Below are 23,371 nucleotides of genomic sequence, written 5' to 3'. Positions count from 1 at the left end.
GTAGAGAAATTTTTGCATGCGACGCATCTTACGATAGCTAAACATCCAACTAGTGTGTAAATATATAATGTATATATATTATTGAGTGTATATAGAAATATGTATTTTAAATTTGTAATTTCTTTTAATTTAACTTTTTTTTTGTAGCGTGATGTGCGCTTTCGAGAAGGATGATTTTAGAGCGGACAAACAATTGGTGGCATCGATACCGTGTGTTCTATAGTCTTAAAAGGAGTAAAAGCGCACATTTCCACGTCATAGCCGTGGTCGATTTTTTTCAGATTTTCCATTTTTAGTTTTGTTTTAGTTTTTTTTTTTTTTGTTTATATATTATTTTGTCGATTCTCAAATACTTGCTTTAAGGCACTGAAGCTTTGAATTTTGTGCATATTGAAAAAGTAAGTACGATTACCAGAATGAGACTACTCCAAAATGATTTGGAGGTATCCCAATGCGGACTACAAAATTAAAAAATCTAATGCGCTTCTTCAAAAATCATTCTCTTTGATTTCTTAGCAAATTTCTTTATATAAAAAATATCCCTGACTATTTTGCGTTACACATACAATAAGTATTTATTTCATTCTTTTCCTATTTATTGCCTGAGGCCAATTCTATTCACTTTTTTTTGTATTTTTTTGTTTTGTATTTGTTGGGAGCGTGTTGCGATTAAGCTCTTAAGATTGAAAACTACTTAATAACTAAATTAAATGTACAATTACGGCATTTTTTAAATATATTACAAAGGCAGCTTATAGAGTTAAACAAAATCTTAAACATAAATTTTTTGCAAATTAGGAAATGCATGAAAACATACGATAGTTAGAGTGAAAAGATTGCCCCTAACGCATGGAGGTTGAGTTTTGGGGTTGAGGTTGCGTTTGCGGCTATGGTTTAATGGTAACTGAAACGCTCAACGCTTCAAATCGTTGCCCATCATCATATCATACAGATACATAACATACAACTAAAGGGACGATCGGACATGGACATACATAGTATATGACATACGACGACACAGATAATACCATACAGTTTTGGGTTTTTGTTTTTCTTGTTTTTGTTTTTGAGTATATAGAGATAGTTGTTTTCGATTAATTGTTTTAGGAGTTTTTGTTTGTCACTTAGGCTATGCGTAACTAGGTTAAACCATATTAACGGCGCCATCAGCCTCATAGGTCGGTATGGATATAATATCGCTACTGCGTATTGCGCCCATGGGTAACGTGGAATTTGCTGTAGCTGCCACAACAGATGCTGTTGCTTTGGGCTTCTGTTCCTGTTCCTGCTCCTCCTCGCTGGAGTCACTTGAATCCGCCTCGCTGGAACTGTTGTTTGTGTTTTTCTGTTTTTGTTGATGTTGTGTCTGCTTCAGAGCCTCAGGCACATCCGTATTGCTTTCAAGCGTCGAGTGTTGACTCGAGGGCGAGTGACTGTACTCGGAGGTGTTCTCCTCATCGGATACGATGACCACATTTCGTTTGTGTATGGCAATCTTTTGAGACAGTGGCGCCTTGTAGCTGCGTCTCGGCCGCATTCCACGTCCGATGGGCAGACGACCAATGCTGCAATAATATAGAGACAGTTAATAAAATACACTTTCATTTGGAATTTCTCCACACTCACCTTCTTCGGCGTAGCGCATAATTGTAGTCTGTATCCTCGCCCTCCTCATCTGACCAGCTATCCTCACCCAAATGCTCCTGGGAAGATTCTCCATTCGCATTGCTAGCGATCACAATTGTTGGATTCTTTTGCCTTCTGCTCTGAGTGCTGCTGCATCGACTCAGACACGGACTGCTGTTCACACCCACATCACGCAGCTCAGGAGCTACTGTGTTGTGAGTACTTCCTCCACTTCCGCCGTTGCCATTCTCAGTGGAATTCGATTGTATGGACAGACGATTCTCGTTAATAAACTCGATGACTTTGCGACCCAAACGCTCAAGATTCTCATTGTCGCTGCAACAGTCGGCGATGTCCAAGCGTTCATTGCTGTTCATCACATCATCAATGAGCTGATCCGGACTGGAGCAGGCATCCTGATAGGTCAATTCGCTATTGCTAAGAGAATTTCCATTCGATGGACTAGCGGCATTGGCTGGGGAATTGTTGCTGACTGGTGTGCTGGCCTGAACCTTGGCCTGGGCCATCACGGCGGCCAATTGTTGCACACGTTGCAGCTGCAGTGGCAGCTGTCGATGATTGGGAGGCGGCACATCAATCGGATGCTCGGCGCTGGGACTAATATCCGTCTCGCTGACATCCATGGCATCCGTTTGAGTTTGCCGCTCCACCAGTTGCACCTTACGATTCTCCGGCTCGCTCTGATAGCGACGATCACGGGTCGGACTGTATTTGGGTGGCGCGGCAAAGGATCCCGAGCCATTGCGTCGATGACGCCAAGTCTTTTTATTCTTGCTGGACATGCTACCGCCAATGATGAGGCCGTTGCCCACAGCACAGTAGGATTTGGGCTGGCAGTTGCCGTCCAGCTGCGCATACAGCACGCATTTCACGGGACTCTGAAAGCCATAATGGTTGTAGATTATTTTCTCGTTATCTGAATATTTTTGAAAAAAAAAAAAAACAAGTGGGAGCATTATAGTCGAGTCCCCGACTATGAGAAACCCGTTACACACATAAGATATAAATTCAAAAATGTTCTCCAAATGTAAAATTTAATCTCTGACATTTAAAAAAAAAACAGCATTTTGAACGGATATTTTTGAAATAAATTCTTTTCCAATTCTCTAGAGCATAAAAACCTCTGCATACTTTTAGGCAAAAATTAGCCATAAATACTATTGTATCAAATCGATCTTTATCTGAGAGAGCTAGATTTCTGTTTACCTCTGGCGTGGTCTCTGGATCTGGTGTTGAGGATTGCTGTTGAATTTGTTGTGCTGGCGGCGCATTCAGTCGACGTCGATAATGTTGCATTTTCCTGAGAGTGTTGCCCAATCTTCTGGTGGGCTTATAGCCGGATCCAGGTAATTTTCTTTCCCGTCTGCCGCAAAAGAAAGTAAATAATTAACTAAATAAATTTGCAATTGGCCAATTTGTGCTTACTCAGCAATTTCCTTTTCCTTCTCCTGCAGCTGCGTCATGCATTCGCTGAGCTCGAAGAACAATTGATTCGTCTTCTGCAGTTTATCCTCGTAGACCATGCGAATGTCCTGGGCATGTCGCCACTCGGCGGTGCGTCTTTTTATTAAATCCTGCTCGTATTTGTGTATGCTGGTTCCATTCTGAGTGATCTCCTTCAGATGGCAACGCACCTCTTCCTTCCATGACTTTTGAGTCTCAAAATATTGCTTTTCAGTTTTACGCAACAGCTCCGGCCCGGCAATGTCCAGATGACTGAGTATTTGCCGGAACGACGGACGATTGCGTGGCTTGCTCTTCCAACAGAGCTTCACGAGGAGCTTGAAGCCTTCGGGGCAGGTGCTGGGCACGAGCAGCTTGAGCGAGTTATTGCCCACACCCCAAATGATGGCCGATGAGTCGACATCCTTGTAGGGTATCTCACAGGTGAGCATTTCCCAGAGTACCACACCGTACGACCAAATGTCCACCTTCTCCGAGCATGGCTCATTCCGAATGACCTCTGGTGCCATCCAGGCCACTGTGCCCGCAAAGCTCATCTTAGTGCTAATCTCATTCCACTCGCGACTCGTGCCAAAGTCGCTAATCTTCACCACTTCGTTTGTACTAATCAGTATGCTAATGGATTGAAAAGAAATAATTAAGTTTCGAAGTTTCTTTTGGGTTTCACATTAACTTTTACTCACTTGGGACTCTTAAGATCTCTGTGAATGATCTTGTGGGAGTGCAAATATTGCATGCCCAGCGCAATTTGTTTGGACCAAGAGACCAAACGGGACGGCAACATGACCTGCTCCTCCTTCAAAATGTTCTGCAACGGGCCATACGGACAGAACTCCATGATGATGCAAAATACGGGCGATTGTGTGCAAACGCCTCTGTGAAAATAAATCTTAAGTTAATCAGTTGCCAAGCAGTTGATTTAATTTCGGTACTCACTTAAATTTGATAATGTTCTCATGATCTAGTTTTCGCAAATGCTTGATGTCCGTTTCCTTTAGTTCCTTTACTTTCTTTACGGCCACAATTTCATTCTTTAGCTTTCCACTGAAGACGGCACCTTGGGCACCACTGCCCAACCACTCCAGATCCGTAATAGACTCGAACGGTATTTCCCAGTCTTCGGTGCGCTGACTCTTCACTTCGATCACACCCGCTTTGCCAATGAAGGACAACACGGGCTTCATGCAACCCAATAGCCCATACATCCAGCCAATCGGTTTGTCCGGATGCCCAAATGCACTGGCCAATCCCCCGCCTCCTGCATGTGGTGGCCAGCGCTGTTGGCACGTATTTTCTGCGCTGCTGTCTGTGATCTCCGCATAGTTGTTGTGGTGCTGTGGAGCAGATGAATCGAGGTCAGCCGATTTGAATGGCAGATCTGTTGTGGCAAGTCCTAGGTGTCCAAATTCATCCTGCAGACAGGCCATACTGCAAATTCCAAACAAAAAAAAGATTTAGATAAATAACATGATTAATTAACTGATTAAAGATTTTTTGCCCGCTTGATCAAGGTTCATTCATTTAATATTTTGTCTATTATGCCTTTTCAAAATCTTACCTATATATACATGAGCTCTTTGTCCTGACTGTCTCACTGACTGAATGATTGATCATTGTGGAGCCAATTGGTAAGAACTAGGAGGCTGTACTTTTTACCCAACATAGATGAGATTTAATAAAAAAGTCATTGGACTTTTTTACAATTAAATATTTAGCCTATCACATACACTATAGAATAAAACCAGATGTATTAAACTTATAAACTCAGAAGCAGAAAAGCTATAAAATGAAATATATGTTTAAAGAGAAAGATTGACAAAGTTTTTGATCAATAACATCCGACAACTTCAAAATGGAATTTTTTTTAAATATGTGTATCTTGATGTAGATATCACCATTGTTATCTGTAAGTGTTAAAACATACATAAGACGTCACATTGGTTCTATTGTCCATTTCTTGACTAAACTATTAAACTTTATTTTCTATATTTTTAGTTCTTCAAGTCCACTGGATAATAATTTAAGAAAACCGGTTTATATTCATGTTGATTATCATATAAATAACAATGTCAGTTTATATGCGCATCTCAAGTCACAATAAGCAGATATGCTTAACGGTTTATTAATATAAATCAATTCCGTACAATAATCTATGATTCGGGGGATTTTTTTTAATATTATCACTAATAGATAGGTTTGAGTAAAACAAATATTTATACACAAACAAGCTAATAATAACATAAAAAAAAAAAAAGCTCTGCAAATAAATAAATATTAAAAAAGCCCAAAAGTGATCACGAAATTCACAATCATAATACGAGAAACATGCACGCCTACATGTACTCTATGTGCGTGTAATTGTATGTACAAGTGTATGTGTTTACTCACACCACAAAGGCTGCTCTCCTGGTGTTTTAGAGCTTGTGCTTGGAATTTGTATTTGTTGTTTTTCCTACTGTGTTTTTTTTTTGCACACGATAAGATAAACACCATTCACAAAGAGAGAGGGAGAGAGAGAGAGAGAGTGAGGGAAAGAGAGAAAAAGAATCGCATGGGCATGAATAGAGAGCCAAACAACCGCTGTCGCAGATATTTAGTTTCAGGTGAAAAACATTTATCACAACAATAACAACAGCAAGGCGTAGAAAGTCTGGCGGCCTGACAAGTGAAGTCTATGTGCGCGAACAGGCAAAATCACCTGTTGCCGCCGATAAGCACACACACACACACAAAGATTGGGCACCTACACATTGACAGTGCACTGTGCAGATTTTTGTTTCCCAGCACATGTTTGTATAGACATCCCGCTCGCACTTCTTACGCTTGTTGGGGGTGCTGTATTCTTTCCGAACGCCAACGTCGACGTCGCTGTCGATGTTGCCGCAGCCACCGCACAACTAATGTCAAAAACCTTTAAATTATGAAATTTAAACGCATTAATTAATTGCTACAGCAGCACGTTTTGACCTTTGTTGTTGCTGTGAGCTGCTGACGTGCTGTGGTTCATAGAACGCGGAAATTTGGTTAGTTTGGTTTGGTTTTTTGCAGAGCTCAGCAAGTGCAACACACCAATAACGGTATTTTCTGGAGTGAGTCAGTGTTAAGTTTCCCCAAATGTGTGTGTTGCAGTGTTGGCAAAAGCGATCAGTATAAACAAAGAATATCTGGTCACACTATTAAACGATATCCCTTTTGAACCACCCTGTGTTGTGTTAATTTACCTCTTTTCCTTTGTTATTATTTTGTCCGGCGGATCGGTACGTCCAAACATTGGTATATAATAAACCATTATGATGTTATTTCGCTTCTTTCGCGCTAATTTTCACGGTTAATTGTGTTTGTTTTTGCAATTAGTTTTGTCGTTCTTTGCGCACTTTTGCTTTTTGTTGTTTACAAACTCATTCATTAAAACGACGACGACAACGCTTTGCTGCATTAATGCAAATTTCCACACTCGCCGCCAGACGTTTTTTACGCACTGTATAAATACAACGACAATAACAAAAACAACAACAACAAGGTTTGATTAAATTCGTTCATTCGCTTCGTGCCAAGCACTGACAGCCACCGAACCAACCAACCAACAACAAGAACAACAATACGTTTTTGGCATCAGAAAAAAATGACGTCAAGGTAAGTGTTGGTAAAGTGTTGTTGTTGTTGCTACTGCTGCTGCTGCGTTAATTACACGACCAAGAAGCGTCTGCGTAACACTTTCGTTTTGTGTGTTGGTGGTGTGCAAAGTATGTAATAATTTCATGAATTTTTTGCACAAAATGTATTAAAACTGCGCCATCGCGTACACGTACACAAACACACACAATGGCACAAGTTAGCAACTGATTTGACGATAAGCAGTGTTATTTTTATTTTTGTCTGCACATACACACAACACACAGAGACACATTAAGGCAGGCTCACAATTTGATAGACACGCTCTCTCGCGGTCACAACCAGCTGAAACGATTGATTTTCGCAGACTAAAATGCGAGCATAGCTCCCAAAACGACAAGCGCTCGTTTCGCATTATCAGCACAGCTTTGCGCTCTCCCTCTCTCTCTCGCTCGCTTCCTCTCTCTATTTCACGTTCATTGTTATCAAGTTTTGTTGTTAGAGTGACCAACTTTGGGAAGTGCTTGCATTGAGCATTGAAAACTGGGCAGCATGCGGCTGGTCCGCCTTAGCTTTGAAACCAGTTTGCGACACTGGCAGGTGTGCCTGAGTATTGTATTGTAAGACAGTGCAAATATGTACGTATGTATGTATCTATGTTTATATGTATGTACATCTACTTTCAAAGGGGCCTCACAAGGAAATTTTAAAGTTCCCGATTCTGTTTATCATTTCACCACAAGTCGCATTTTGCACGTGTTCAATATTTATTGTTAATCGAATTTTTGTACAAAATTTACTATAAATGGTAATATATTTTTTTAGAGTGAGTTTTCTTTTTCAGTGCTGAAAAATTTTTGGCAAATAAAAAATATACCTATACTTTTTTCTTATCTATTTATCCTATTTTCCTATTATGGTTATTTTAAAACAAATTAAAAGCAAATAGACAAGTGATAAACCCCCCTTTGCTTCTAAACGAACTTGACCTTGGGCAATAACGATTGATGACATTTTCTAAAGCATGATCGATAACTTACCTTCGCCGCAAATTATCGGTCTGGTCCAGCGATAGATTTGGACTGCTGCCATGGTGTCTGCGCCTGCTGTAGTGCAATTGTTGTTGCTGGTGTCTGGAGGCGACGACATTGACCAAATCATCGCGACTTTTGCTCAGACTGTCGCTAAATGGTTGCATTGTCCGTTTCTTTTGTTTTGGATTCGAGTTGCGGACGCCCTACGACATGCTGGGCGTAACGGAATTAGTTTTACGGTCAGGCTGTGAAGGAGTACGCGAATTAAAAATTGAATCTTCACAAAATATTAACACACGCGCATTATGGAATACAAATGAATGAATGCCTTTGTGTTTAAGCTTTTTATCAATGAAAAACGTAAAATCAAAAATCAATAAGCAGCCGAACGTCGTCAAACGCGAGCGCGCAGGATGCGCATAAGTATGTGTGTGTGTATATGTGTAAGTACTAGCATTGGGGGATGCAGGCACGTTCAGTCGCTTTGGCGTCAGCTCCTTCCTCTCGTTACGCTTGAGAGTCAACTCAAAAAGCGAAAAGCAAAAAGCGCCAACGGCAAAAATTACAACAGTTGATGGTAAGGACGCACAGTGGGCTCATTTCGCCGGGTCACGTGGCAAACTAACTAGGAAGACAAAGGACTTCAGCCTTAATTTTAATGCAAATATTTGGCGATTTCGAAGCAAGTGATGGAATACATATTTTTAAAATTGTAGAGTATTTGAAAATTGCTAACGTTATTTAAAACTTTTTATAGATTCTAAAATGGAAAATGGTTAAAGCTTCATCACTGTCTTAAAGAAAAATATTATTAATTTTGCGATGAAATTGTACCCAAACTTGTTACTCGATTTTTACTTTTTTTTATTAAAGATATAAATTCAAATTCGACATGTAAAAATCTAATTTTAATAAATATTGTGGCGAGTGATGCAAAAATCTGGTAGTTTTTTAATTCTATAATATTTTAACCAATATCTTTCAATACCACTCTTGCATAGTTTTTAAACTTTATTTGGATTTGTAGACACTATGCAGTTATCATCATAAGTTCAATTTTTGCAAACTAATTTGACAAAACGATCCACTGTGTGACGTCGACAAGCGCGACCCACGCAAAGCGTTAACGCATGCAATGAGAGAAGGGAGTAAAGCTTTAAGCCATCGCGGAAGCGCGTGATAAAACACAAGAAGAAGAAGAAGAAATGGCGACAGTCTATCAAACGAATTTCAAGAGCACCACGCATATATATGCACATATGTACATATCGACATATCCGTTTATCAATTACCGCACATTTCACTTTCAAATGCATCGGTGTTGTTATTTTATATGCCTTAAAATGGCAAATTGCACAAAAGAACAAACACACACCAGCACAAATGTATTTACTTATACATACATATAAGCTGCCAAGTATTTTTGTATTTCACTTCTTTTGCTTCGCCTTTGGGTTTTTTCTTGTTTTTTTTGGTGCTGTGCTTTTAACTTGGCTAAAGCTAGAACATAACAACAACAAGCAACTACAATGAAATTTTGCCACACACACGAACACAATGTGCACACATACTCGTACACATAGACTCACACACACACCCGCACACACACTTGTACACTCGGACGGTCTCTCACACTCAGTTGGAAACCTTACAGCGCAGCTTATACTTTTGTGCTGTTGCTGCTGCTTCTTCTACTTCGTTTGCTTCGGTTGAAGAAAATCAATAAATTTTTATTTGCACTTTCCACTGCAGTTTTGCACATTTTTTATTGAGTTTTGCATAATGGTTTCAATTGTTTAGCATTCACTTACATTTATTGTGTATTTTGCGACAATTTTAAATGAAATTAAACAAAAATTTAACAAATACAAAGACTGGTTTGCCTTTTGTAGCGCTTTAGATAACGTTCCGACCGACCAACCGTCCGCACCAAAGGTAGATACAAATCAACTAACAAAAAAAAAAAAAACTGGCGCACGCTCAGCCCGACTGGCCGAGAGCATCAGCAATTGGTATGTACCAACAACAGCCACAGCGCTCAAGCGGGCCAATTCCTCCCTCAAAACCAGTTTGGAGCGCAGGTTGAACTGCGCATGTGCCTGTCCAAGTGTGTGTGTGTGAGAGAGAACGGCACGGAGAGTGAGAGAGAGCTGGCAACGGAGAGCCATCCCATGGCCAGTGAGCGACAACGACAGCCACCGACACCGCCACCACCACCAACACGAACACCAACACCGACACATGCAAGCCGTTGTTGCTGCTTTATTTTCAAGTTGTTGGCTGAAGTTGCACGATCACGAGCCACTGTAAAAGCTCTTGACTGTTAGAAAAGCTTAAAAGCTTGCTACACACTAGAGATACAGCAAGCTTAATGGTTCCTCTTATAAATGAAGGATTACTACACTGGTCGAAACGATCGCTTGTTTCCTTATTCATCAAAATTATTTTAAGCTGCAAATCTTTGGTCTTACAAATTTAAAACCAAAACAAAAAAATGTCAACTCAAGGGTGAAAATAAGTTAATAGACAAAATATTTACTTGGATTAGATTTACTTAACATTTTAAGCAGTAATAAACAATAAATATAGATATTCCTATTGCTCATCTAGATATTGAGTCAAGGCTTTGTAGATGCACTGCTAGTTAAGTCTTAAGCTATCAGGTGCTTTTTTATAAGTGTACTTTCTTATTAGCAGATTTTAGTTTATTCCTAAAATATATTTTATCAGAAAGTTAAGATTTATACAAGTAACAGCTTTATTATTTTGTTTATTTTACATATATTAATACAACTCTATATAATTGATCCTAATGCTTACCTGACTTTTATGACGGAAATGGTGATATTTAAAATAGTTTAAATATATCTTTAGTATTAACCTTTGGGACAAATGCGATTATAGACTCTTAATAATTATTATATAAAATGAATAACATATGATCAATGAATGTAGACTCAGGTAAAGTTTAACTTACTTGAACTGACAGACAGTTATATTAGTACCATTCAAAAGATTAACGAATTGTTCAGATAATAGTACTTAGTATAATACACACTTAAGGTCATAAGTGAAAAAATATATATTAATTTGATAGCACCCACATATAAACGAAAGTTTCCCATCCACTCGTACTGGAAAGATTATAATCAGTAGCGTTGATTTCTGTGTGAAGCGTGCAAACGGTGCAACTTGTGACTTGGCTGATAAGAGACGGCAGCAAGGTGTTATACAAGTTCTGTTGACGTTTGCCTATTTAACAATATTTCATGAACAGGTAGAAAAACGGCGAGCAGCAAAAATGCAGCAGGTAGCATAATTTCTATGTAAACAACGATGACTCATCCGGGGACGGACACCCAGAGAACACTCTCCAAAACCCGAATGCGAACACATATTTATGTGACAGCTACGATCGTGTTCCATCTCTTTCGCACAGCGCCACTGTTTCCTCTTTCGCTCTTGCACTGCTTTAAGCCTGTTGCTGTCCGTTTTCTTGTTTGTTCACTAACAACAACAACAAGAAGAAGAGGCCCAGTAAATTAATATGCTGCATACGTGCGTTTTCTTTTGGTCCATTGCGCATGACTCAATAGTCAAGCATTTGTAGACGGACAGGGTCCGATGGCGATGTTGATCCCCCTCTCAAACCATTGCCGTTTAGCAAACAAAGAAAAAGGTAAAGAAAAGGATTTCAATTGAACCCGAGAGCAGGTAATAATGTTGAACTGAGTTGAAGGGAGAGCAAGTGGTTCTTCAAAGAGGGTCGGAATCTCTGTTACCGATACCAATTATCAGATTCGTTAATGTACATGATTTTTATCTCGATATCTGAGATATTTTCACTAGAATTTAGGTGGTGTCGACTTCGGATTTGTAACATGTACTATTCTAAATTACAATTTGGTATGATATTATCATAAACAGGAAAACGATTAAAGTTAGGCTGATCAAATTACGCTTACACTTTGTAATTACTGCTTTTTATATCTTTTTATCTGTGTAATTATAATGAAATTTTAATTTTCTGTAATTAAAGGCTTTTAAAATCAAAGAAGTCGTGTCAGGTTTTTGTTGAATGTGAATATTTATTGCCAACTTAAATACATTTAATAGTTAAGAATCTTAAGTATAATAAATCAATGTAATCAGAACATTACTGTTCCTCTAAGTAAATCTTAAAAAAATATGCCCCATGATGGAGCATTGATGAATTTGTTCTGAGTTGTTTTTGTAAATACCAAGTATTTTAATAATGATTAATAAAATGTATGTATGAATTGCTGGAACAAACGAGACATGCTGTTAATGTAAAGTTAACAGTACTTATAAAGCAAAGGCTTAAATTCACTGTTAACGGAAAGCAGAGATGTTTACGATTTGCGCTTGGCACAGATTGGATTTGTTTTCCCATTGCAATATGAAAGATAGAATAAGTGAAATAATTTAAATAATGTAATGTAATGAATTAAGTCTTCAGTGCATTAATGCTTAAATTAATCAGATCAAAGGGAATTTGAGAGCTATAGAAAATAGAACTATGCGAGGCAGTCGAATATAAAGAAGAAAAGAGAAGAGAAAGATAGAAACTTCCACTGGCTAAAATGGGCAAAAGAGATGAACTTAGGCTAATTCTATGTCTTTCTTCGAACTTGGATTAAGACAATGATCAATATGACAAATATGATATGATAAGTATTATAATTTTGTGTTTGTTTTTTTTGGCTGCTGCTTTTTTATATTACCGGGGGGAGGAGGAGGAGAGCTCTCGCGGTTGAAGTCAGTAGAGCTTTAGGAATATCGTTGATACAAGGATAGCTAGGATTAGGCATTTCACAGTTAGAAGTAATGGCGGGGTACAAATCGAATCTATAAAACAGTAGTCACAAAATATACATACATATATTAATAAAGGCAATTGCAAATGCATTCTGGTTAGACACAATTGACAGTCATGAATAATATATAAAAAAAGAATAAATTAAAAACAAGAAGAACTCAGACTCAATTGTGACTAACCGAAATGTTAATAATAACTTATATATTAAATTTTCACAGAAATGTTTTATTTTAACGCACTTAACGGCGACTTATAATAAAATACAGGAAGCTTCATCGACAACTTTATCAAGTCAAGAACAAAGTTTTGAAGCTATCCAAATAATATATAAATATATATATAAACCGAATTGCACTTCATTAAAATGGTAGTACATCAAGTTTATCCATCGATTTCTGTCCTGACATCACCCAATCGAATATACATATATGTATTGTCCTTCTCACACTACGCTTTCTTGGTGGATTCTTAATTGGCTCGGTTGCGGGGATTTATAGAATATACAAATACACATATACGTAGGGTATATTGTTTGTAAGGATAAGTACATCTTATGTTAAACACAGGGGATAACTGAATATTCATATAAGAGATTCTGAAGCGATTTCATCGAACCCAATAGATTATGTTCATGTTGTCAAATTTGAATATATTATTGGTATTTGGTAATCTGGGAATTTAATGTTTCTGTTGTCTGTCTGACTACAGTAATATATTAAACATCTCTTTCTATTTAATTTAAGTAGCTCACGAACTTCATAGTATTTTCAAACAAGTTGACATTACAATTTCCTAATCACATCTTTCCTAACAATGGTTCAATTTATACTTATGTATGGTATGTAAAGTTTACAGTTGTTCAGGTTCAGATTGATAAGGAACTAGTATACATATATATTTGTATGTGTGTATGTGTTACCCTGTAGGCTTCTGTCTTGCACTCTTGCTCACGCATAGAGCCCTATATAGTGCTTTATATAGATATTCTCAGGTACGCGCGGCATTTCTCTAGTTAACATTCCGAAATGATGACATTTCTAAAAGGAACTTCGATCGCGTTTCGAGCTTTAAGTTTTTAGCTTTTTGTTGTCTAAGCTAACGGTACATTTAATGTATGCATATTGTTAATGAAATGATTGGATAATTAAAAACTCAATGGGCCATTGTGTCCATCGTGTGGTTCGCTCGCCTCCAGTTGCTCGACCACAACGCCATTATTAACATTATCATTACCATTATCATCATCGTCATCCTCATCACTGGAGTCGGCAAAGTTTCGCATGGTGAGTGCCTGAAAATCGTTCAAGGCCTGCTCGAAGAGATCTATGGTATGTTGATTGGTCTCAATAACCTGTTGTGTGGTGTCCAACAAATCCTCAGTGGCGCTGAGCATGAGATCCTGTATGGAGTTCGAGTGCGAGGAGGCAAGCGAACGCGAGGCGGCAATACCCATAATACCCGTCTGTTCCCGTTCCCGTTGCTCTGCACCTGCTGTGTTGGATTGCTGTGTAGGATTGGAGTAGGCTTGCTCACCGCTTAGATCGTTGGCGCTATCGCTGATGTTGCTGGCGGCCAGACCGCGTGTCAACTCATCCGCATGCGCCAGCGTCGAGCCAATTATATCACTGGCAATCCTAATGGCCGCATCCCGGGCAGCAATGGTCGATATAAAGCTGGAAGCGCCACCCGCAGCGGCAGCAGTCGGTGTTGGGTTGCTGGGTCGACTGAACACCGTGTCACTGGTCACCTGGTTGCCCTCGATGCGTAGTCCAGCCACGCCCTTCTTCGGTATGGTGGCCAGGTCACGTTTGACACGACGACAGCGGGTGGGTTCATTTTGACGCTGCTGCACAAGCTGCTCCAGATCCACAATGTATACATAGCCGGCAACGAGTATGGAGCAGGATTTGTCGCCCTTTTTGAAGGCCTCCTCAATGTCCTGGCTGGTGCGATCGTCATATTGCCACCAACCTGTACAGTAAGTAGTTAAAAGGGGTTTTCTTTTTGGCTTCGTTTGGTTATCACATTTGTTGCTTGTTTGGAATAATTTTCAAGGATTATGATAGGAGGATAGGGAATAGTGAATGTTATGGGAAGATTGTTGTTGAATGTTTTGTGGTTAGTGGTGTTTGAGTCCTGCAACGCCCTTGACGTCCGGAGTCGGCTCTGATGACTTGCGTCGTATTATATTGCGCTTTTTTGTGGGCTGTGACAATAATGTTTGCGTCATATTAACCAAATCGATGATGTACATCTGGCCACAGATGAGCTGATGTAATTTACTGGGATGCTCTTTATTGACTCCAAACCGATATTCATAGTCGGAGCTACTATCACTGGACCAAGCCTCGTAGTCCTCGTCCTCTGTAAACCCAGCAAAGGCATAATCGTAATAATCTTCCTCTAGATACTGACTCCAGTCCACAGGCTCTCGCGACTCCCTACGTTCCCTCTGACCTACGGTCACGTCTGGAGTCATTGCATCCGCAGACATCCGCAGAGGAGCTTCTACAGGTAAGACCTTTTCTGGATGTATGCTTATGTATTCCTCATAGGCCTTAAAAGCCGTCTCGATGTCTTCGTTCGTGCGCACATCGTAGGCCCACCAGCCGCCTACGATTTGTGTGTGTTTGTGATTTGGGTTATGGACCACGGACATGGATTCTATGGGGGCTAAAGGCACCACCACCGAAAAAAGCATACACTCACCATTGCGACCCTCATAATACCATTGATAACCATCTTCCGTTGCGCGTGTGGCACAAATGTCATCAATGCCATTCACCAGCTGTGGATGATCCAGAAATTCAGCAGGAATCTCCCGACGGCACATGGCACAGCGACGATTCTTGTAGGCGACTCCCTGTAATACCAAAGAATTGTCAAATGTGTGGAGGCATGGCAGGATCAGGATGATAAACTGAGTCTGTTTCTATGATAACTAGTTTCTTTGTTTTAAAGCTATCTTGATGAAACTAATCTTTAGCAATCTTACATAATGTGTATTTGATATTATCTTATGCACCATGAACAAATTTGGTCTTAATCGGACTACAATATCATAAAGCTGTCATATAAGCAATCAGTCGAAAGTAAAAAGCAGAACAGAATTAAAAAAAGGATATTTATGACACCCTGAACATATTTTCCTTTTGACCTTATATTTTCATTTCAGTCAGTGAACAATTTTTAAGGTAGACTATAAGGTTCAATACTAAATGTGGTAAAAAGTGGTTTCTTAAAAACTTCAAACTTGTTAAACATTACAAGGAAATGTTAACAGGCATAACAGAATGTTATTAACAGTGCCACACTTAAATAGAACAAATTTGTCATTGAAAGTATTTTTAAAAATGGCTGTGATTTATGTTAACTAAAATTACATTTCATTCTCGTTTAACTAAGTTTAAGTTAAATTAAATATGTTTAGTTGAAAGTTAACTGATAAACTAGTTACAACTGAACGTTCAATAACAACTGGATACACCAAACGAAACACACACTTAAGGCCGACGACTTCAATTGATCGAGCAATTTTATATCGCTATGCGGAAGTATTTAAAATTATTCAAGCAGTAGCACGTCCAGTGGGATTTGGGCACCCACAAGGGTTAACAGAAGGCAGCCTTGAACTTGTTGCCGTTCGTGCGTTGGGCGCACGCGTTTCAGGCGTTTTGCCCAAATATAAAATAAGCAACAAAAATTGAGACGACGACGCGACTTGCATACGCAAATAGATTGCAAATGCTTCCGGCTTGAAAGGTGCTGGGTCTGGATTTGAGGCTGAGACTCTGAGACTCGACTCATACGCACCTTAACACACAAAAAGCAGAAGATGTGACCGCAGGGAAGACGGGCGGGATGTATACAGGTTTGCAAGCAAATGGGACACTCCAGGGCGGCGGTGGGTGTGGATGTGTGTGTGGGTGTGTCCGTGTCCGCGACGACAGCAGTGACATCAGATGCAGCCGAGGCGGCAGCTATAAACAAAGATTTCATTACAAGATTTAATTCATATTTCTATTGCATTGGTTTTATGTTACCTGTTTCTATATTGGTGGTTTTAAGTGAATCACCTGAACCAACGTTGGCAACTGTCGCTGACGCAGCAGCTGCGGCGGCCGCAGCAGCTGAGGTGGATGGTGAAACGCAGAGATCGATCATTGGTATTGCAGGACGCGAAATAGTTGTACCCACAAATTGTATATCATCGTCCTCGTTGTCACTGTCGTCCAAAACAACAATCGCATTGTTTGTGTTGCTAGTGCTTTGTTCAGCGTTGTTGGTGGCTCCGTCGTTGCTGCTTGTTGCACGCTGTTGCGACATGATTTTAGTTTTGATTTGCACACACACCTCGAGTGGCGTTTGCACAACGCGTCAAAAAACAATGTTTTTCTCTTTTTGCAACTGCGTTTAGGTATGTTGATATCGAAGTTGCATTTATCGATATACCGATATATTTTATGCCATGTTGACACTAGCGTAGTGTTGGCAGACAATTTAAAATATTTTAATATCTTAATACAGCTATTTAAAATCTTGAATTTCTTAATATATCCATTTTAATTAAATTTTTGAATAAATGCAATTTGTTTTTAGGTTCACAGTCTGCCTGTTGTTGTTTATGTTGCCCAAAACTCGTAGAGAAACCATGTTACGAATTCGAGCCTATTGGCAACACTGTCACTGTGCTTATGTTATCGCTGCGCAGAATCGATCAACTTTTTAAAGTGCTGTATAATACAATAAAATACGTTAGTGCTGTTCAACGCGCGCAATTTGAACTAGAATTCAAAATTCGAATACGATAATCGGTATAATAATTGTTTTGATTTATTAACAGCTAGTAGCAAATTTTTGTTATAATTTTAATGACCATTTTACAGTAGAATTGTAGCACATTAAATTCAAGCATAAAGCCAATTAAAATTATGCGCTTCATTACATGCAACACCTTTTTGCACACAATGCGCAGCCCAACAATCTGCTGCCCCCCGCGTACCAGGTAATTTAACTTCATAAAAATTGACAGCCCTTATAGTCGGCAATAATAACAATAAAAAAAGTAACTTCAGCGTTCGTCACATGGCATCACGCACATTTTAATATGCAGTCTGCATGTTGCAAGAAAAAAGTACAAAAAAGGACACAGAAAGAACGAGGCGACAGTCATATGCAGCCCTTTTGAACTCATTACATGAAAATCAATTTTTGGTTTATTTTTGCTGCATGGACGACTGTCCTCCACAATAGCATGTCATTTTTTGTCAATTACACACACACATACACACAGACACAGAAGCAAGTTGCATGGTCAATTGCCTAATTGCGCGGACCCCGGGCAGACAAACGCGTTGAAGTCAACTGCCGACTGTCGACAGTCGAGAGTCGACGAGTTTTGTAAATTACTCCACATATGTACGTATATGTATGTATGCATGTTGTTGTTGTTATTGTTTGAGCCTTTGGGCTGTTTAATGCACGTGCCTCACTCGCTTTTGCCATTTAAAAATGTGTTGCAAAAAGAGAAGTTAACCGCTACGTGCTCAGAACTGTCTCTGATTTTCAAAAACTGTTTAATATGCGCCACAAGTTTTCCAACTCAAACGCCATTCCACTCACCTTGTGCCATTTTTAATTGTTCTACCAATCCTGGCAATTGAATTTTCATGCGCCAAACAAGCAACAAGAAAATATGTTTGTAATCCTACATTCAGTTTCCAGTGTATTGTGGTCAGCCACAAAGAAAAGCCATGAAAAGCACTGCAAATATCTAATGCTCAATCTCTATGTAATTATCACAAAAAACGTTTATTACCGCAGTTGCCTCTAGATTATTAACACAAAGTACGCCATCAAGTCATAAGCATAAAAATATTACAACTCACACTACGTTTTAGTCCGAATATCCTGCGCACTTCTTTTTTTACCCTAAAAAAATGCGTTGTCCTTGCGGCAGACCTTGGGTTTGGGTTAGTCTTGGTCTTTGTCTATTTTGCACCCTCTTTCGCGGCAGCTTGTAATAAGCTACTTTTGCATTGCTCTTTATTTTATCATTTGACTTTCCTCCATCACAGCCATCCACATTTTATTATCTTTTTTTGGTTTTCTTTGCTTTTTCCTTGTACAAATCCCTTTAATCAACGAAAATTGGCTGTTTACACATGTGAGCCTTGGGCTTATTATGGAACATTTTTGTAACGCTAAGCTCTAATAAATTTACGAGCATTTAGGCAAAACACACCAAAATTTGCACATTTTCCTATTAAAATGTTGATTTTTATATCTTGACAATATCATTTTTTTTATCTACAAGTCTTAAATAAGTGTTTGGTTATAATGATGTACAATATAAAATATTATATAAATACTTTATCGATGTCGTTAATTTGGGAAAGGAATCGTTTTTAAATTTCTATTTAGTTTTGAAAATATTAAGATTTGATAATAAATTTCAAAAGAAATGGTTAAAAATCATTAAGAATATAGAATTTTTCAGAAATTATGTCCATACGGCTTTAAATTTCTTAATTCAACTGCTTGTAGAGCCGAGAAATCATATGCTGCTTATAAAAAAATCTTTGCGACAATTTCAATGTAATCTAAACCATTTCAATTTGCCAAACTGTCTGTTGCCCCAAGCCAAAATCTCGCTGACAAACCATCCAAGTCAACTTTTTCCATTCCCAATTCAATTCTTTCTGTCATCACACAGTTCGCAGTTCACCTCACCCCAAGTTTTCCCTGCCAGCTCTCAAGCTGTATTTTTGGAGGGGTTGGGGCTGTTGTTTATCCTCAAGCCTCAGCTGCTTGTCACTTGCATATTGATTTTAAAGATTTACGTGGGGCGAACATAAAGCTAGAGCAAGCCAGGTAGTCAGAAAGTCAGCCAGGCACAACAGGTGACAAGAAGCGCAACGCCCATAAGTAGGCTATGGTTTTAATACCCTGTAATAAACAGTTAAAAAGGTAGGGCTTTTGTATTATATATAGTTTATCTTTTTTTTTCTCTTTGCTAATATAAATTTTAATTTAGAGATAGTTTTGGTTGTTGGAACTGACAACAGTACCAGTGAAAGAAATTTATAGATATGCTCAACTAACTTTATCAAATAATTATTATTTGCTGGAAAAAATTTAATTTATTTATTAGTTAAAAGGTGCTGATTAAAGATTTAATTAAAAGTTCAAAGCCCTTACTTAGTTGTTGTTTGTGTTTGTAGTGATATATAAGCGCATGGTTTTTTCAGAAAGTCCATCAGTAGTTAAACATGTGGAGTCCAATACTGATTGCCCTATTATTCTTGGCAAGTGGCTGCTCGGCTCGTCTGCTTCCCAGCCAAAATGAGTCACTGTGGTCAGCGGATATGGAGTCCAGAGCTGGTAAGTTCCTTGAAACTTTAGCCAGCATTGAATACTTATTTGGCTGGAATTGATTGCTTTTCTAGCACTCTGCTCCATTCGGATTAGAAGCACGGAGTTGAAGGATCCTCAGCCACTGTTGATCAGGCCAGGCACCTCTGAGATTTATCCCTACACGGCCTACGGCTACGTACAGGTTGCCTCCGGCGAGCCCATTGAGTTTTTCTGCAGTAAGTCCCTGGACTGGCCCTTTTCGGGTAAAAAAAGCGTGACTGCTTTTTGTATGGAAGGCTCGTGGTATAAAATTGGCGATAACGAGTACCACATCTCGGAGTTTAGATGCTTATCTTGGCCGGATTTCATTGGCAAGAGTACCGGTTCCAGATGCAGTAGTGGCAACCTGATCGACGTGGGCTTCGAACTCAACGGAAAACGGTTTATCAAAGAGTACGAGGTGTGCTTCGATGAGAATGAGGAAGTCACACGTTATGTCTATCACACTTTGGATCGAGCCAGCAATTATTATGCCACGGGTGTGGATCAAATAAAATTTGCTCACGGCGGATTCTTCGCTAGCAAAAAGGTGGACAAACTCTACACGCCGGAGGTGCAGAAGGAGACCATCAATAAGGCCTTGGGCATGGACGCGTCCCGATATATTAACTCAGATGCGAACAGGTTCTTGACCCGAGGCCTTTTGGCTGCCGAGACCGACTTTGCCTATACTCCGGAGCAGCGTTCCGCCTTCATGTTCATCAATGCGGCGCCTCAATGGCAGTCCTTCAATGTTGGCAACTGGGCCCGAGTCGTGGAAGGAGTGAAGGAATGGGCAACCAAGACTGGCAAAAAATTGGATTGCTGGACTGGCGTCTGGGGTGTCACCACTTTGCCCAATAAGGTAGCCAAGCAGACTCCCTTGTACTTGTCCTATGATGAGCAAGGCAATGGCCTGATCCCAGTTCCCAAGATCTTTTTCCGTGTGATCATCGAGCCTGCCACCCAAAAGGGCATTGTCTTAGTCGGTGTCAATAATCCCTATCTCAGTACCGGTGAGATCGAAAATGGCTATATTCTGTGTAAGGATGTCAGCGATAGGATCAACTGGATCAACTGGAAGCGAAATATCATTTCTGCCGGTTACTCCTATGCTTGTGAGGTGATGGAGTTCCGCAGAAAGGTAATAAACTTGCCACAGTTCAAGGTTAGCGGATTATTGGTCTAAGTCTAAGAGTTATCAAAAGAATTTTACAAAAGTTATAAATGGTTTAAAAATAATGTAAATAAAGTCATATATAAAATGATTCCTTGGAATTAAATCCAAAAGTTTCACATCATAAAAAAAATATAAAAAAGTAATAATAAAACATTACGAATATTAAAAAGAATTACATATTTGTATTAATTAAAATCAAGACAGTTATTCAAACAGTAAGAAATTATGGTATTTCGAAATTATTTATCTTATCACTATAAAATACCTGAGTATTTTATATGATTGTCTAAGATATCTGAATCGAAGGGTGTTCTCATGCTATACAGGGTATTTTCTAATACATCAGCTTGCATACTACGATTACTTACACTCAAGTCGCCCCAAATTGTTTGGGATGTCAACAAGGTGCAAAATGTTGCCCGGAGGAAAACGTTTCGATTTGTGATTTTATCGCGTTGTATTTGATTTTTATTGTTGTTGCAAATTGCTGGCAGCAATTGGAAAGCAATTGTAAGCGATATGCCAAATAACTGTTAACAGTGAACAGTTGAAAAAAGCAGTAAAAAATTAAAGGGAAAGGGAGTTCTTTTTTCCCAGCCCTGCTAATTAAAAGTTTGAACATTAAAAAGCAGTTGACAGAGAAGTGCGAATGTTAAAATCTTATCTTTAAGGTCATAAAACGTTGGGTCAGATCTCCACAAGGGGGACAATGAAAGGAAGGGGGTAGTACTCGAAAGTTGACCTGCCCAGTTCAAGTGTTGGCTTTATACAACGTCTTATGAGCTACTTTGAATGTGAATGCCAAGTTGCGGACCGAAGCTTATCGGGTCAGAAATAGAGCGGAAAAAGGACTCGGTTCCTTTTGTTGGGGGGTGTCAAAAACCACACGCCGCTTGGCCGCCTTTTGTCCGATGCGCTTCTCTGGCTTTTGTCCATAATCTTGGGCATTTTATCGTCGCCCATCTGTTGATGTCTTTATTAAAAAAAGCAAGGAACCAAAAAAAAATTTATATATATACTTATAAAGAACAAGAAATGCAATTTTTAGCCCATTTTTTGTGGGTTTTATTGGCAGACAGGACACTCCTTAAGCATTTTATTAGCAGCAAACTTTTGAACTTGAAGTTGAAGTTGTCTAGTTGCCTTGTTGCTTGTTGTTGTCTCCTCTATCTTGTCTGTTGTTGTCCTCGGCAAGCGCTTCACATAATTAAATAAAGCGTTAAAATTAAAAATAAAGATTTTCCACAACGATTTGGCGCAAGGTCTTTGACGATGGGAAACATCCTTTGGACCAAGTGGTAGTCGCCCCCTCACCCTTCACCTCTCACCCCCGCATCCGTCACCCGTGCGATAAGCGTAACAATGCGGCAACATTTTTCCAGTCTTCCGTAGCATCCCCTCAGCATTTCCCATTCCAGTGTTAATTCGTTTTTTATGCCCTTGCGTCTTATTCTTTTAAAGCACCAAAGTCGCAAGATAAGGCGAAAATGTTGCGACATTTTCCGCCTTGTAATTGTCCTGCAGGATGCGCGGTGTCCAAGTTTATTGCCTAACGACCGCGGCACGTTCCCAACCAGTGTGGTCTCCTTTTTATATTTTAATTAAAAAATAAGGAATGCAAACGATTCTGTTGACACAGTCAGTCATGGCATGAAAGAGTGAACTAAGAAAGAGAAAGAGTAGGTAAAAAGGTCGAAAAATGGATATTCAGTTCAGTTATTAGCCTTATGAAATCTGCAAGTTTGTTTATTGACACATTTTATAAAGGTTTTTAAAAATAATATTAAATGGATTGTAAGAGCTATGTTTAATAATCGTATAATGAAACAAATAGCGCAAATAAATAGAATATTTGCTTTAAAAATTTTTTGTGATTCAATAACTAACTGATTGACAGATTTTAACTGATTAATTGTACGACTGATTGACTAATTGATAAATTGAATGACTGATAATTAACTTATAAATTGAAATCACTTTTGCATGATTAAGTTTAAGTTTTTCTCTCGATTAAACTAATTTTTATTTTTCAAAAGAAATTACCAACATAACTGATAATATAAAAAAAAAAAACTCCGAGACGAAAATGACACGGACGACTGCAGATATTATAATATATTTATTTAACACATTTTCTCAAATAATTATAACTATTTTGTATATGAACATAATATGTATTTTATAAGCAGGTTCCTGAAC

General features: G+C 39.0%; 3 protein-coding genes across 6 annotated transcripts; 1 reads left to right on the top strand and 2 right to left on the bottom strand.

Moving 5' to 3' along the window:
- Positions 1 to 144: 144 nt before the first annotated feature.
- Positions 145 to 9,703, bottom strand: LOC117786645 (mitogen-activated protein kinase kinase kinase 13-A). Of its 4 annotated transcripts, none has more exons than XM_034624986.1 (8): positions 9,569 to 9,703; positions 7,764 to 8,002; positions 4,048 to 4,539; positions 3,795 to 3,986; positions 3,073 to 3,726; positions 2,854 to 3,010; positions 1,627 to 2,525; positions 145 to 1,565 (listed from the first exon to the last, which is right to left on the bottom strand). In XM_034624986.1, the coding sequence occupies exons 2-8, from the start codon at positions 7,919 to 7,921 to the stop codon at positions 1,145 to 1,147; spliced, it is 2,973 nt and encodes a 990-aa protein (XP_034480877.1). In that variant the 5' UTR covers positions 7,922 to 8,002; positions 9,569 to 9,703; the 3' UTR covers positions 145 to 1,144. The 4 variants fall into 4 exon arrangements, with proteins under 4 accessions (XP_034480877.1, XP_034480879.1, XP_034480880.1 ...); XM_034624988.1 differs by lacking the exons at positions 7,764 to 8,002; positions 9,569 to 9,703 and adding exons at positions 6,333 to 6,589; positions 6,800 to 7,103; XM_034624989.1 differs by lacking the exons at positions 7,764 to 8,002; positions 9,569 to 9,703 and adding exons at positions 6,333 to 6,589; positions 7,033 to 7,101.
- A 2,122-nt stretch (positions 9,704 to 11,825) lies between these two features.
- On the bottom strand, positions 11,826 to 17,039 carry LOC117786653 (E3 ubiquitin-protein ligase RNF146-A). Its single transcript, XM_034625000.1, has 4 exons — positions 16,641 to 17,039; positions 16,411 to 16,577; positions 15,307 to 15,460; positions 11,826 to 14,568 (listed from the first exon to the last, which is right to left on the bottom strand). Exons 1-4 carry the CDS (start codon positions 16,921 to 16,923, stop codon positions 13,742 to 13,744), a joined length of 1,431 nt encoding a protein of 476 aa, XP_034480891.1. The 5' UTR covers positions 16,924 to 17,039; the 3' UTR covers positions 11,826 to 13,741.
- Positions 17,040 to 19,876: 2,837 nt separating this feature from the next.
- LOC117786662 lies at positions 19,877 to 21,209 on the top strand. Its single transcript, XM_034625009.1, has 2 exons — positions 19,877 to 19,980; positions 20,046 to 21,209. Exons 1-2 carry the CDS (start codon positions 19,965 to 19,967, stop codon positions 21,179 to 21,181), a joined length of 1,152 nt encoding a protein of 383 aa, XP_034480900.1. The 5' UTR covers positions 19,877 to 19,964; the 3' UTR covers positions 21,182 to 21,209.
- The last annotated feature ends 2,162 nt before the right edge of the window (positions 21,210 to 23,371 follow it).

Source organism: Drosophila innubila, assembly GCF_004354385.1.
Source record: "Drosophila innubila isolate TH190305 chromosome 3L unlocalized genomic scaffold, UK_Dinn_1.0 0_D_3L, whole genome shotgun sequence".
Lineage (NCBI taxonomy): Eukaryota > Metazoa > Arthropoda > Insecta > Diptera > Drosophilidae > Drosophila > Drosophila innubila.
Note: the sequence above shows the minus strand (reverse complement) of the source record. Positions and strands in the feature narration are given on the sequence as shown.